Below are 12,595 nucleotides of genomic sequence, written 5' to 3' on the forward strand. Positions count from 1 at the left end.
ATTTTTGACATTAAAAATAAATTCTTTTAACTTTTTTTTAACCGAAAAAGTACGTGTATTTTTTTCCTTAGCAATAAGTGTTTCTGCTACATATAACTAAGTAAACAAAGGATTAGGAAGTGAAGTTTGAAGAATAATGACTACAAATTAAGAGTAGCAATTTTTTTTGATAGGTAGCTTTGGAATAAATTTTGTATGCTTACCTGCTAATATTTGATTTTAAGGAAGCTTATAATCAAAGCTTGGTCCTACCTGTGTTTTCTCTCCCTCCCTCTCTCCTTCCCTCTAGTTTGCCTTTCTCACTTCTGTTGCCCCCTTCTGCCCTCAGGCTAGGAGGAAAATCAGAACTTATTCTTCTGTCTCATCAGTATCCTTCTCTAATCCACCTCACTGTGCCCGCCCTTCTCTGAAAATGTCAAGTCCACAGGTTAAAAGAATTACATAGTATAGTTTGCTTTGTGAGGGGGACCTGCCCTGGCAGAAATTGTCCTGCTTCATAGTCTCTGCTGCACCTGTCATGCCAGGATCCTAACAGACTTTTCAATTCTTTGACATTTTGTTTAATGTATTATTTTAAATCTGTATGTCATAAACAGTAACCTGACAGGGTTTGAATTTTTTTTTAATTTCGTAGATTAAATAAGTATTTACAATTCCAAAAATATGCCCATTAAAAGTTAAAAATACATAATATTGAAGAATGATATAATGATTCTCTGCCTATATTCATGTGTTCCACATGCAAAATAATCTAACCTGCAGAAATATGATCTCAGTGAAAATACCACATTTTAAATTTTGATTTATAATCACAAAAGCTATAGAAGAATGTTTTGAACTTTTTTTTGCAAGAAAATGAGTTTCTACATTTGTAGCCTTTTTCCCTCTCACATAGCTATGTTTAGATACAAAGTTCCAGTTATTTTTATACCACCATGTTGTACGTCATGAAAGGAAGAATAATTGAAAACATCACCAATGGCTAAAAAGCTTCATATAGTCATCATTGTCTTCTTTGTAAGTCTTAGTAAAATTGAGCAATTTTAATAAATATGACATTGCCCACCTCCAAATAGAAATGCGTTGACAAAAATTTCAGAACCAGCTGATTTCTTACAGTAAATATATAATTAAAATGAAAAATGTAACTCTCTCTTTTTATTAAGTATTATTTCCCAAGTACTGTATTATCTCCTGTGTATTTCCTACTTTGTCTAAAGCCATTAGTCAGTGGATAACTGCTGGAAACAGTCGTGACTCGTTCCAGTAGACAGAGTGAGAACTGCACCTATTAGTGTCTGGTTCATTGCTTCTAAATACAAATTTTAGTTTGATGGCTTAAGTAGACTTTTATTGTTGTTAGTGTCAGCATGGAAGCTGGGAAAAAGCAGACAAAAATCTTGTACAAAGAAGAATTTTAAAAATACCTAAATAATTATGAATTCTTTCTTTTTTTCTTTCTTTACTGAAGGCCATTGAACACCCAGTTCGAACCAATCAGATTCCACGTCAGATTCCTGAGCAGTCGTTCTACACAAAGCCTTTGCCTGGTATTATCATGGGAGGGATTTTGCCCTTTGGCTGCATCTTTATACAGCTTTTCTTCATTCTGAATAGTATATGGTAAGCTAAGGCAAAGTCCTCTTATTCTCATTATGATTATATATAGCATTTGCTTTTTCCGTTTGTTTGTGTGGGTTACTATTTATATCTTATAAATGTAAGCAGCTTTCCAATAACCAGAAACTTGAGACAAAAGATTATTTTGTCTTTTCTATGTGGGGAAAAGAATAACAATGATAATAGCAATTATTAATTCTTAATCTTACTTAATTTTCAGAACTCTATGAGGTGGGTATTATCCCCCATTTTACAGAGATGAAAATGAGGCTTTGGAGGTTGTGTAATTTGCCTACATCACGCAGCTGCTGTGTGACAGAAAATTAGCCAAAGTCTCTCCACACTTGTGTTTTTAACTAACTAATGTGTACTCCTTCAGAGGGATCCTCTGAGCACTTGATGGAGGGGACTAGAGAAAGGGCTGATGTAGATGACCTTCGAAGTCCTTTCCAATCCCCAGATGCCTTCATTCTCTGATTTCTTGTTTGCATGGCCAAACAAATGGTAATTTTAAGCCACTCTCCTATACTGTGTGTACACACACACACACACACACACACACACACACAGAGTAGTATATTATGATCATTATTTGATCACACTGACAGATGTTACAGAAAGTACCAAGGTTTGGGCCGGCCTGGTGGCGCACTGCTACAGTGCGCCGCTTGGGAAGCGTGGCAGCGCTCCCGCCGAGGGTTCGGATCCCACATACAGACCGGTTCCCGCTCACTGGCTGAGCGAGGAGCGGGAGCAACGCCGAGGGTTGTGATCCTGTTGCTGGTCCCGGTCCCGGTCCGGTACGGGCGCGACACTGAGGGTTGCGATCCGTTGCTGGTCATGAAAAAAGACAAAAAGACAAAAAAAAAAAAAAAAGAAAGTACCAAGGTTTGAGTAGCATAAAGTTACAACTGAATTCGAACTTTTTAGTGATTAGATCATTTCTTTTTTTTTTTTTTGCTTCTAAAGACTGGTTTCTTTACTAGAGTTGAATACGTATGTACTCAAGATTCTCCTGCTTGGTGCATTATACCACGGGTGAGCACCACCAGCACGAGACCCTGGCCACACAGACCATGAAGCCACTGTGGGCACTGGTCACAGGTTCTCGCTCTGCCCGGGGAACAGAAATCCCACCCCTAGGCACTTCCACTTCTCTAATCCTAGAACATGCCTTTCCTTCCCAATTGTTATAGTAATTTTCCATATTCACTTGATTTTAATCATATGTAAGAAACCATATGTACCAAATGTAACCTTTTTTTAGTTTGGATCTGCCTTTCTATTATGTTTTTTTTTTTTAAAAGATGACCGGTAAGGGGATCTCAACCCTTGGCTTGGCGTTGTCAGCACCACGCTCAGCCAGTGAGCAAACCGGCCATCCCTATATAGGATCCGAACCCGCGGCCTTGGTGCTATCAGCACCGCACTCTACCGAGTGAGCCACAGGCATATGTACCAAATGTAACCTTTTTTTAGTTTGGATCTGCCTTTCTATTATGTTTTTTTTTTTTAAAAGATGACCGGTAAGGGGATCTCAACCCTTGGCTTGGCGTTGTCAGCACCACGCTCAGCCAGTGAGCAAACCGGCCATCCCTATATAGGATCCGAACCCGTGGCCTTGGTGTTATCAGCACTGCACCCTACCGAGTGAGCCACGGGCCGGCCTCTATTATGTTTTCAATCAAATGTGTCTGACTCACTGATAGCCAACTAGACTAACCATATGTGAACAAATAGGAGTTTCAGGTTCTACCCAAGCAGGAAGGTAAAGTCCAATGACATCACCATATCCTTCTGCCCTGCCCCACTCCACCCCTTCACTGTCTGGACCTCTGAGAATTTGTCTTTGGTTAGTTGAGAGAAAAAGAAAGCCTTTTAAGTTTAAGAAAAATGAAGATTGTATCATGTACTTTGTCAAAGAGAAAATATTTGTAGTTTCATCTTGACCTGTTTGATTGTAGGTCACATCAGATGTATTACATGTTTGGCTTCCTGTTTCTGGTGTTTATCATTCTGGTTATTACATGTTCTGAAGCAACTATACTTCTTTGCTATTTCCACCTATGTGCAGAGGTATGTATTAGCAGTGTTCACATATGTTAATCAGTAGACAGTATTTATAACTTTGCCATGTTGTAGTTTGAATATTATTAATTGAGATAATTTCTGTAGATATGTGTTTATTATGATAGAAGTTGACCTGTATTCCTAAATCGAATGTAGCCATCTTTAGGATTGAATTAAGATAGTGTCCCCGTTCTATCATAGTTCAGTATATTTATTCAGAGCTTACAATTAGAGACTTTTAAAATATTAATTTCCTGAGAATAGCATGTTATGCTAAATTTTCACTGAGTTTAACCATCTGACTTAAACAATTTTTTTTGTAATATAAATATTTCTAGATTCTGAAATTTTAGTAGAAATAAACTAGGGAGGAATTCATTAAAAAGTTTCTATGATTACATTGTAATAAGTTATATTCATGGCAACACCAAAATGATGGTATTCTCATGTAATAGGTAGAAATGATTTTTAAAGATTAGGTTGTATGTTAAATCTATTCTTATATAGTTATTTTCTGTTTAGGAGATAAAATCTAACTTTGTCAAATTTGGTTTGCTTTGTTAAATTCACATTTCATAAAACTAACTTTTTTGAAGTGAACGATTTAGTGGCACTTATTGCATTTACAGTGTTGTATAACTACCACCTCTGTCTAGTTCCAAAATATTTTCATTACCCCTAAATAAAACCCCATACCCATTAAGTAGTTATTCCTCATTTCTCTCTTCCCTCAGACCCTAGCAACCACCAGTCTGCTTTCTGTCTGTATGGTTTTGCCTATTCCAGACATTTCATATAAAAAGAATCATAACAATATGTGGCCTTTTGTGTCTGGATTTTTCTAACTTAATGTAATGTTTTCAAGGTTCATCCAAATTGTACAATGTATTCGTACTTCATTCCTTTTTTATGGCTGAATAATATTCCATTGTATGGATATTCACAGTTTATCTGTTTATCCATTGATGGACATTTTGATTGTTTCCACTTGGGGCTGTTGTGAATAATGCTGCTGTGCACATTTGTGTACAAGTATTTATTTGAGTATGTCTTCAGTTCTTTTGGGTATATACCTAGAAGTGGAATCACTGGGCCATATATTAATTTTTTGTTTAAGTTTTTGAGGAATTACCAAATTGTTTTCCATGGTGGCTATACAATTTTATATTCCCACCAACAATATGCAAAGGGTCCAGTTTCTCTAGATCCTTGCCAACACATATTTTCCAGGTTTTTTTATTATTAAGCTGTCTTAGTGAGGTGGTGTCTCATTGTGGTTTTGATTTGCATTTCCTCAATGACTAATGATGGTGATCATGTTTTCTGGTGTTTGTTGGTCATTTGTATATCTCCCTTGGAGAAATGTTTATTCATGTCCTTTGCCCATTTTTTAAAATTGGGTTGTTAGTCTCTTTGTTGAATTGTAAGTGTTCTTTATATATTCTGAACACTAGACCTTTATCAGATATATGATTTGCAAATATTTTCTTTCATTCTGTAGGCTGTCTTTTCACTTTCTTGATAATGTCCTTTGCACAAAAGTTCTAATTTGATGGAGTCTAATTTATTTATTATTTTCTTTTGTTGCTTGTGCTTTTGGTGTCATTTCTAAGTATCATTGCCAAATTCAAGGTTCTGAAGATTTATTGCTATGTTTTTTTCAGAGTTTTATAGTTTTAGCTGATATATTTAGGTTGTTGATTCATTTTGAGTTAATTTTTGTATATTGTGTGAAGTAGTGGTCCAACTTCATTTTTTGTATGTGGATATGCAGTTGTCCCAGCACCACTGGTTGAAGAGACTGTTCTTTTTTCATTTAATGGTCTTGGCAACCTTGTCAAAAATCGGTTGACCATAGATGTATGGGTTTACTTCTAGATTCTCAATTTTATTCTGGTGGTCGGTCATATAGTCATATACTGTCTTTATGCCAGTACTACATTATTTTGATTACTGTAGCTTTGTAGTAAGCTTTGAAATCAAGAAAGGTGAGTCCTCCAACTTTGTTGTTCTTTTTTAAGATTGTTTTGGCTATTTTGGGCCCCTTGACATTTCATGTAAATTTGAGGATCACCTTTTCCATTTCTGGGGGAAAAAAAAATCATTGGGGTTTTGATAGAGATTACACTGAATCTGTAGATGCTTTGGAGAATATTGCCATCTTAACAATATTCAGTCTTCCAATCTATGGACACAGATGTCTTTTCATTTGTTTTGGTCTTTTGTAATTTCTTTTGACAATGTTTTATAGCTTTCATTGTATAAGTCTTCCACCTCCTTGGTTGAATTTATTTCTGGGTATTATAATCTTTTGGATGCTGTTTTAGATGGATTTTTTTTTTAATTTTAATTTCCTTTTTGGATTGCTCACTGTTGTGGTATAAAAACACAACTGATTTTTGTTTGTTGGTCTTGTACCCTGCAACTTTGCTGAATTCATTGATTATTTATAGTAGTTGTTTTGTGTGCATGGATTCTTTAGGATTTTCTAATGTTGGGTTGCTTTTTAAATATATTTATTTTTCATATATTCCAAAGGGTAGCAGATACAGTGAAGTGTTTTCTTTTAAAAGATCTTCTGCTAAGCTATAAGCCACTTTACTTAAAGAAGAGCTGTTTTAATAATCTGCCTTGTTTAAATTATGTTAGTAACTGAAAATGGGTTTCAATCCAGCCTTAATAGAGTAATCTTCTTCCTAATATAGAGTTGACTGGACTTTAATATAAGTAGTATTAATGTTGAGCTACGTAAGTATATAGTAAGCTATTTGTATGTTGCTTTTCTTTGGGAAGTGTAAGTTTTAAAATATAGCCTAATGCTTTATTATTCATAAACCATTTAAGCTTTTCCCACATGTTTTTAGCCAGTCTTTAAGTAGCTCCACCAAAGATAGGGTGCTTCTTAGCACTTTAGTGAGGATGGAAATGGGTAAAGTTCAGCAGGAGTAAGAGCCTGAAACTGAGCAAAAATTAGGTTTTGAGGGCTCTTTCACTTAACTGTGTTTGCTTTGTAATTTTATTCAGCTACATGTTATCTATTAATTGCAAAGTAGTTCTTGTTCTTTAATTTTTTTCTTTTCTCCCTAGGATTATCATTGGCAGTGGCGTTCATTCCTTACCAGTGGCTTTACTGCAGTTTATTTCTTAATATATGCGATACACTACTTCTTTTCAAAACTGCAAATCACAGGAACAGCAAGTACAATTCTATACTTTGGTTATACCATGATAATGGTTTTGATCTTCTTTCTTTTTACAGGTAAAAATATAATTTAAATCATTATTTTTAGTTAGTAGGTTTTTAGACAAACTATAAATATTTTCCTTGTATGAAACATAGGAAGGCATCTGTATTCAGTGCTCCTGCATTTGGTCCTCAATACAACTAGGCATAGTTTAGTCTGCCCACCTGTGAGTTCCTGATCAGTAAACTGAAGATGAGAAACAGAAGCTAAGGGAAGCCTGCTAAACAGAGTTCATTGTTGTGCTAAAAGCGCAGGGGCAGCTGGGCTAGTGCATCTCAAGGTTTTAGTGGTGCACACAATCTTTTTTTAGCCACTTCAGAAACAGGGTAACAAGCTATAGCTACCTAAGTTTAGAAGTAAGTAGAGATTGGGGAAGTGAAATCAAGACGAGGCTGAGAATAGGTGATATCAAAAAAAGATAATAGGATACTCCTTATTCTAGAAATTTTAAATTAGAAGCTTTTATCTCCACTTTAAAATCCAGGTACCTAAATGAGATATAATGTGTATTGCTTTGGTATCTATTTTATATGAGGGTACTTTTAAAAGCTTGTGGAAAGATTTGTATTATCTTTCAATTCTATTTTTCCAGGAACTTTTGAAATATACTTGTATATGTATATCTTCTCTGTCCAACTAGATAAAAGTTTTCTGTACCTCAGAGCCCTGTGGGTGCTTGGTAAATATGTGTGGCGTGAGTAACTGAACTAAAAAAAGAAAATTTGGGGATTGTTCTTTGTCAGAAAGTGATATTGCTCAAAACATACATTTAAAATTTTATGTGAGATTGTCATGCATATTATATGAGGAAATATAGGAGCCAGGAAGAAAAAAACAATTTTTTTTTATTAGAACTGTTCTACTTTTTACTCATCTGTTAACATTTCAGAGCATTAGATAGGGTTTTGAAGTGCCCTTGCTGTGTAACAGGCTACAGGCACTTACATCAATTCTGTATTCCACATCATTGATCAAACATAGTGGGGTGCAGATCTTGGTGCTATCTGATAGATTTAGGTCCACAGCCATAAGTCTTAGTAAGTGGTCTGTAGAGCAGCAGTGGCTGTGAAACAGGGATTACGTTTTTGCGCTTCTGTGTTTGTGTGTCCATGAATACATATATAGAATAATTTATTCCTCGGCTATAAACAAAAAATAGTAACCACAGTGAATTATCTGTTGTTTTTACAGACAACGTGATAAAGTGATAACTTACCCATTACCTAAACTTTATTTTTTTTTTATTTTTAAAGTGTCATGTTTTCACTCATTCAGAGCTAAGCAAATTTTGTGATCTGAATCCTAGAGCCACATCAAATTGAATGTGTATTTCACTTTGTGGAAGGGGTTTTATATAAGAGTAGTGAGCCTTTAAATGCCTCACATTTTTCTGAAGTGTGGGGATGTCTGCATTTGCTTCAGAACTCGAAACTGACACCATTTTATTTAAGTCAGTCCATTTTTCAAAACAAAAATAATTACTCTGTCATGTAAGGAAAGATGCTACTTCTCATATGTATGTTATATCCCATATTAAGAAGAAAATTAAGTAACTAAATTTAACTTTCTTAAGGTTGCCAGGATAGTGATAAAATGTTTTTCTCATCTTAAAATATCTCCTCCTGTCATCTTGAAATTCTTGCTAACCACAAAGTTACTTAAATATATTTATGTTTTCACCATTGCTTTTCTGAAATTAACCCCAGCCTCTTCCCAAGCCTTAATAATGACCCTTTTGAATATGCAAAAGGTATGTTTGTGTGTTCTGCAAAACACACATATTGCTTTGCACATAGTAGGTCCTCAGTACATGTGCAATGTGAGAATGAGTATAAGAATGTTTATATCTTTCCACAGTAATGTCGCACGTATTATCTCTTGATATAGAAAATCTCCTTTGATACTTTTTCTGTGTATTACATGTAAAACTGTTGGGACTTGAAATATAAAACTTATACAAGGGGTATACATATTCCTTCTACATGTGTCTGCACCCCTACCTACTGAATATTTCTCATGATGATCCTGGGAAAAAATGGTATGCCTCAGTTTATTCTTAAATGTTAGGCAATTTTACAATTTAGTATATATTCTTTTGCAAAATGGAATCTCTGAATTTAGTAAATCTATTTAGTAAGTCTAAGCATGGTATAGTTTAAAGTAGTATTAAAACTTGAATTCAGAAAATGTGAATTTGCTTTCTGGCCATATCTACCAGCCATGTGGATGTGAGACAGTCACTTGACCCCTTTGAGCCCATTTTTGTCCCATTGTTTGAGTGCCCTCGTCTCACATTCAAATTCTTTGGAATTTAGACTGGCGAAGATACCTGAAAATCAATACATATATTTTTTCATGAATTAACTCATTTACTCCATATAACAGTTTATAGAGGCAGCTAGGGCAGATAAATGTATCCCTGTGTTTAATGAGATAAAGAAATGGGCTTGGAGATGTCAGTCAACTTGCTCAAGGATGATGTACACAGTTCACGATGGAGCTGCTATTCTCTGGAACCACACCACTTTTCATTTTCAGCTGGGATGCAGCTTTGTTAAGTCTGACATTCAATTTAGAGTATTCATATCATGCCTTGAAAAATTTTTAGTAGTAGTTTTCCATTTTGTGATAAAATATTCTTAAGTAGGAATAGAAATTGGAATTTTTTTAAAGTTTTAATTTCAGTCTTTTGCATGTAGTAAGGAAAATAATGTGTATTATAAAAAGCTTAGGTGATTTTATAGTATAAAAAATTCTATCCGTTTCTGTAAGAAACTTGATTTGAGGTGGTTGTATATTTTTCAGAAAAGCTTATGGATGTGTGGTATGTTCCTGGTGGGTAATAGTTAATGGTTTTGTGAACTTTTTAAGGAACCAGTCATTTTAAGTCTGTATTTCTGTGTAAATTATGAAACTTCCTTTAAACAGGGGTTTATTTTTTTTTTTTTCTTTTATAGGAACAATTGGCTTCTTTGCATGCTTTTGGTTTGTTACCAAAATATACAGTGTGGTGAAGGTTGACTGAAGAAACCCAGTGTGTCCAGTTAAAACAGAAATAAATTAAATTCTTCATCAACAAAGACCTGTTCTTGTGACTACCTTGAGTTTTATCAGACTTATTGGCCTAGTAAAGCTTCAGAAACAACATAATTCTAAATACACCTCTTCCCATACACCACAAAAGGTGTTTTCAACACTAAAGCATTTGTATTGTGATTTGATTAAGTATATATTCAGTTGTTCTCAATGAAGAGCAAATTTAAATATTATGTGCATTTGTAAATACAGTAGCTATAAAAATTTCAGAACTTCTAATGGCAGAATAGAGGAGGCCATATTAAATAATACAGATTAAACGCAGGACAGTTAATTGTAAATAGGATTTTCTAGGCTCGGTAGGTGGAAAGAATTATTTTTCTTTGAAGGAAATAACTTTTTATCATGGTAATTTTGAAGGATGATTCCTATGATGTGCTCATTGGGGGGAATATGGCTTTTAAAAAAAATCTTGTATTGGTTGTAACTGTTCGTATCTTCTTACTTTTTTGTGTTGACTTCATTATTCCCATGGTATTGGCCTTTTAAACTATGTGCCTCTGAGTCTTTCAATTTATAAATTTGTTATCTTAATAAATATTGTAAAAAACATCTTCATTGCATCATTACCTGTTATATATTCAAGGAGACTGTGTAAATATTACCAAGGGTGTTTTAAAATGATTTATATTACTTTATCAGATTTTCCTGAATTTTGTTGTAATACTTTCTGAGCTTCGATCTAAGGGTAATTTCAGTCTTTTGGACTTTGTCTAAAATTTTCACTGTGAGGCAGTAACAAGTTTTAGTCATGCATATCTAGTCAGATAAATGATGTAAGTCTAGTACTTAAGGTGGGCCTTACTACATTGTCATAAAGAATTTTATAATATGGTATTTTTGATTTTTTTAAAAGTCAGGTTTTATGATCTATATATTAGCAATTACTGGCAAGTTTTCATCTTTATGATTACATTGTTTTAATTTGGATTTCACAAACAATTTTATTTTATGGTTATGAAATCACTATTTCCCTTCAGCATTCATCTGACTTATTGAAATCCATTTATGTGGAATATAGATATGTGGGGTGATTTCAAAAGTATCAGGCTGTTTATATCTATGAGAATATTCATTTGTATTTTAGGGGCTTACTGCTTGCTGCTTATGAGAGCAAATTAGATACTATCATTAAACTTACAACTTAAATTACTAGCTGTTGCTTATATGATATTGCTGGCTTCTTACTAAATGGTTTTATATCGTTATCTTTTTTTTTAAGAAAACAGTTGGTTTTGAAGAGTGAAGGAGCTCTAGTCATTCTTAATCTCTCACGTAGAGGATTTAAGATAGAAAAGTTTCTTTCAACTTTATGTTATATATCTCTTGTAGTGTATTTAGTTTTTATATGTAATTCTGTTAAGGTACCATTGAGATAGGCTGGTTGGCTAAATAAATTAAACATTTTATTTAAAAAAGCAAAAACTTCTGATTCAGATACCAGGTTATTTTTATTGATCAGAGTTCCTTTAATTTCATTTTTCCTTCAGTGAGCAATTAGCTTAGTGATTAAAAACAGTCATCTTATTGTTTTAGTGTAACTTTTCTTTGTGCTTTGAAGTATTTCACACAAACAATGGAAAGGCAATTGGAAAATGACGTCCAAGTATTAAAGGAAAAAACTTAGGAGGGCGAAAGCCAAGGAAGGAGAAAATGACGAGGACAGCCAGACGGGTGATGAAGGCAGCTGAGAAAGCAGTCTCCTCTCCGTGCCTTTGACCATGGCTGTCTGGCGGGGCCATCTCCCCAAATGTGGTCAGCACGTTCTCCAGGAAAGCAGCGCCTGCTTAAGGCACATGGAGGTGGGTCCTTTACCTTAATTCGCATATACCCCAGGATAAAGCCAGTTGTGTTGTGTGATGAGATGTGAGCATCCAGGAACCCCAGGGAGCAGTCTCTTCCATGAGCCCTAATAGCTAAAAAGGGCATGTAGCAAAGACCTGGAAACAAGGTAACGGAGGTATTTTCCTGATGAAGAAATGTTAGAGAGATTCATTCCTTTTGTCTACTTGGGACATTTTCAGAGATCTAGCCATTTTGCGGAACTGTCCTGAGCACTATTTAAACAAGTTCATTTTTCTGCAGCCTGTTTCCTTGCCCAGCACGTCAAGAAGTCCCCTAGGCACTCAGGCAGCACCCCAGCTGCCTAGAGTTTCCCATAGTCTTGTGCTCTAACTGTGCCTTCACCCAAACTTATAGCCTCGCTCATTTTCTTCTGTCTTTTCAAGAGTGGTACATGTTCCTCCTTCAATTTTCCTTTGTTCTGTGTGTTCAAACCCTCCCTGTCCATTCTCTGTGTTTTTAAATATACCTAACTTTCTGCTCAGGTTATAAAGACAAAACCTCTGATCCATTTCTACCTCTTCTCCTCATCTCTGCCATCTGTCTTTGCCATTCTGGCTTCTCACTTTCCTGGGATTCTACTGGAAATGTTGTTTCTGAGGTCTCTACTACCCACGTAATCACCTCATCCAGCCCTGATGTTACTAGGTCTTTGTGGACATGACACTCAGTCTCTCCTAGAGACCTTGTCCTTAAAGCAGTGTTTCTCGAACCACCTGCAT

At 35.1% G+C, this 12,595-nt stretch overlaps 1 protein-coding gene across 1 annotated transcript in view; it reads left to right on the forward strand.

Annotated features, from left to right (window-relative positions):
* The window catches only part of TM9SF2 (transmembrane 9 superfamily member 2), a 62,875-nt gene extending 51,317 nt beyond the window's left edge, over positions 1 to 11,558 (forward strand). The window contains exons 14-17 of the mRNA XM_008594773.1: positions 1,472 to 1,623; positions 3,585 to 3,696; positions 6,778 to 6,949; positions 9,893 to 11,558. Coding sequence (XP_008592995.1) covers positions 1,472 to 1,623; positions 3,585 to 3,696; positions 6,778 to 6,949; positions 9,893 to 9,960 — 504 coding nt within the window. The 3' untranslated portion in view covers positions 9,961 to 11,558. The remainder of the gene's footprint in view (positions 1 to 1,471; positions 1,624 to 3,584; positions 3,697 to 6,777; positions 6,950 to 9,892) is intronic.
* Positions 11,559 to 12,595: the final 1,037 nt, after the last annotated feature.

Source organism: Galeopterus variegatus, unplaced genomic scaffold, assembly GCF_000696425.1.
Source record: "Galeopterus variegatus unplaced genomic scaffold, G_variegatus-3.0.2 Scaffold167, whole genome shotgun sequence".
Lineage (NCBI taxonomy): Eukaryota > Metazoa > Chordata > Mammalia > Dermoptera > Cynocephalidae > Galeopterus > Galeopterus variegatus.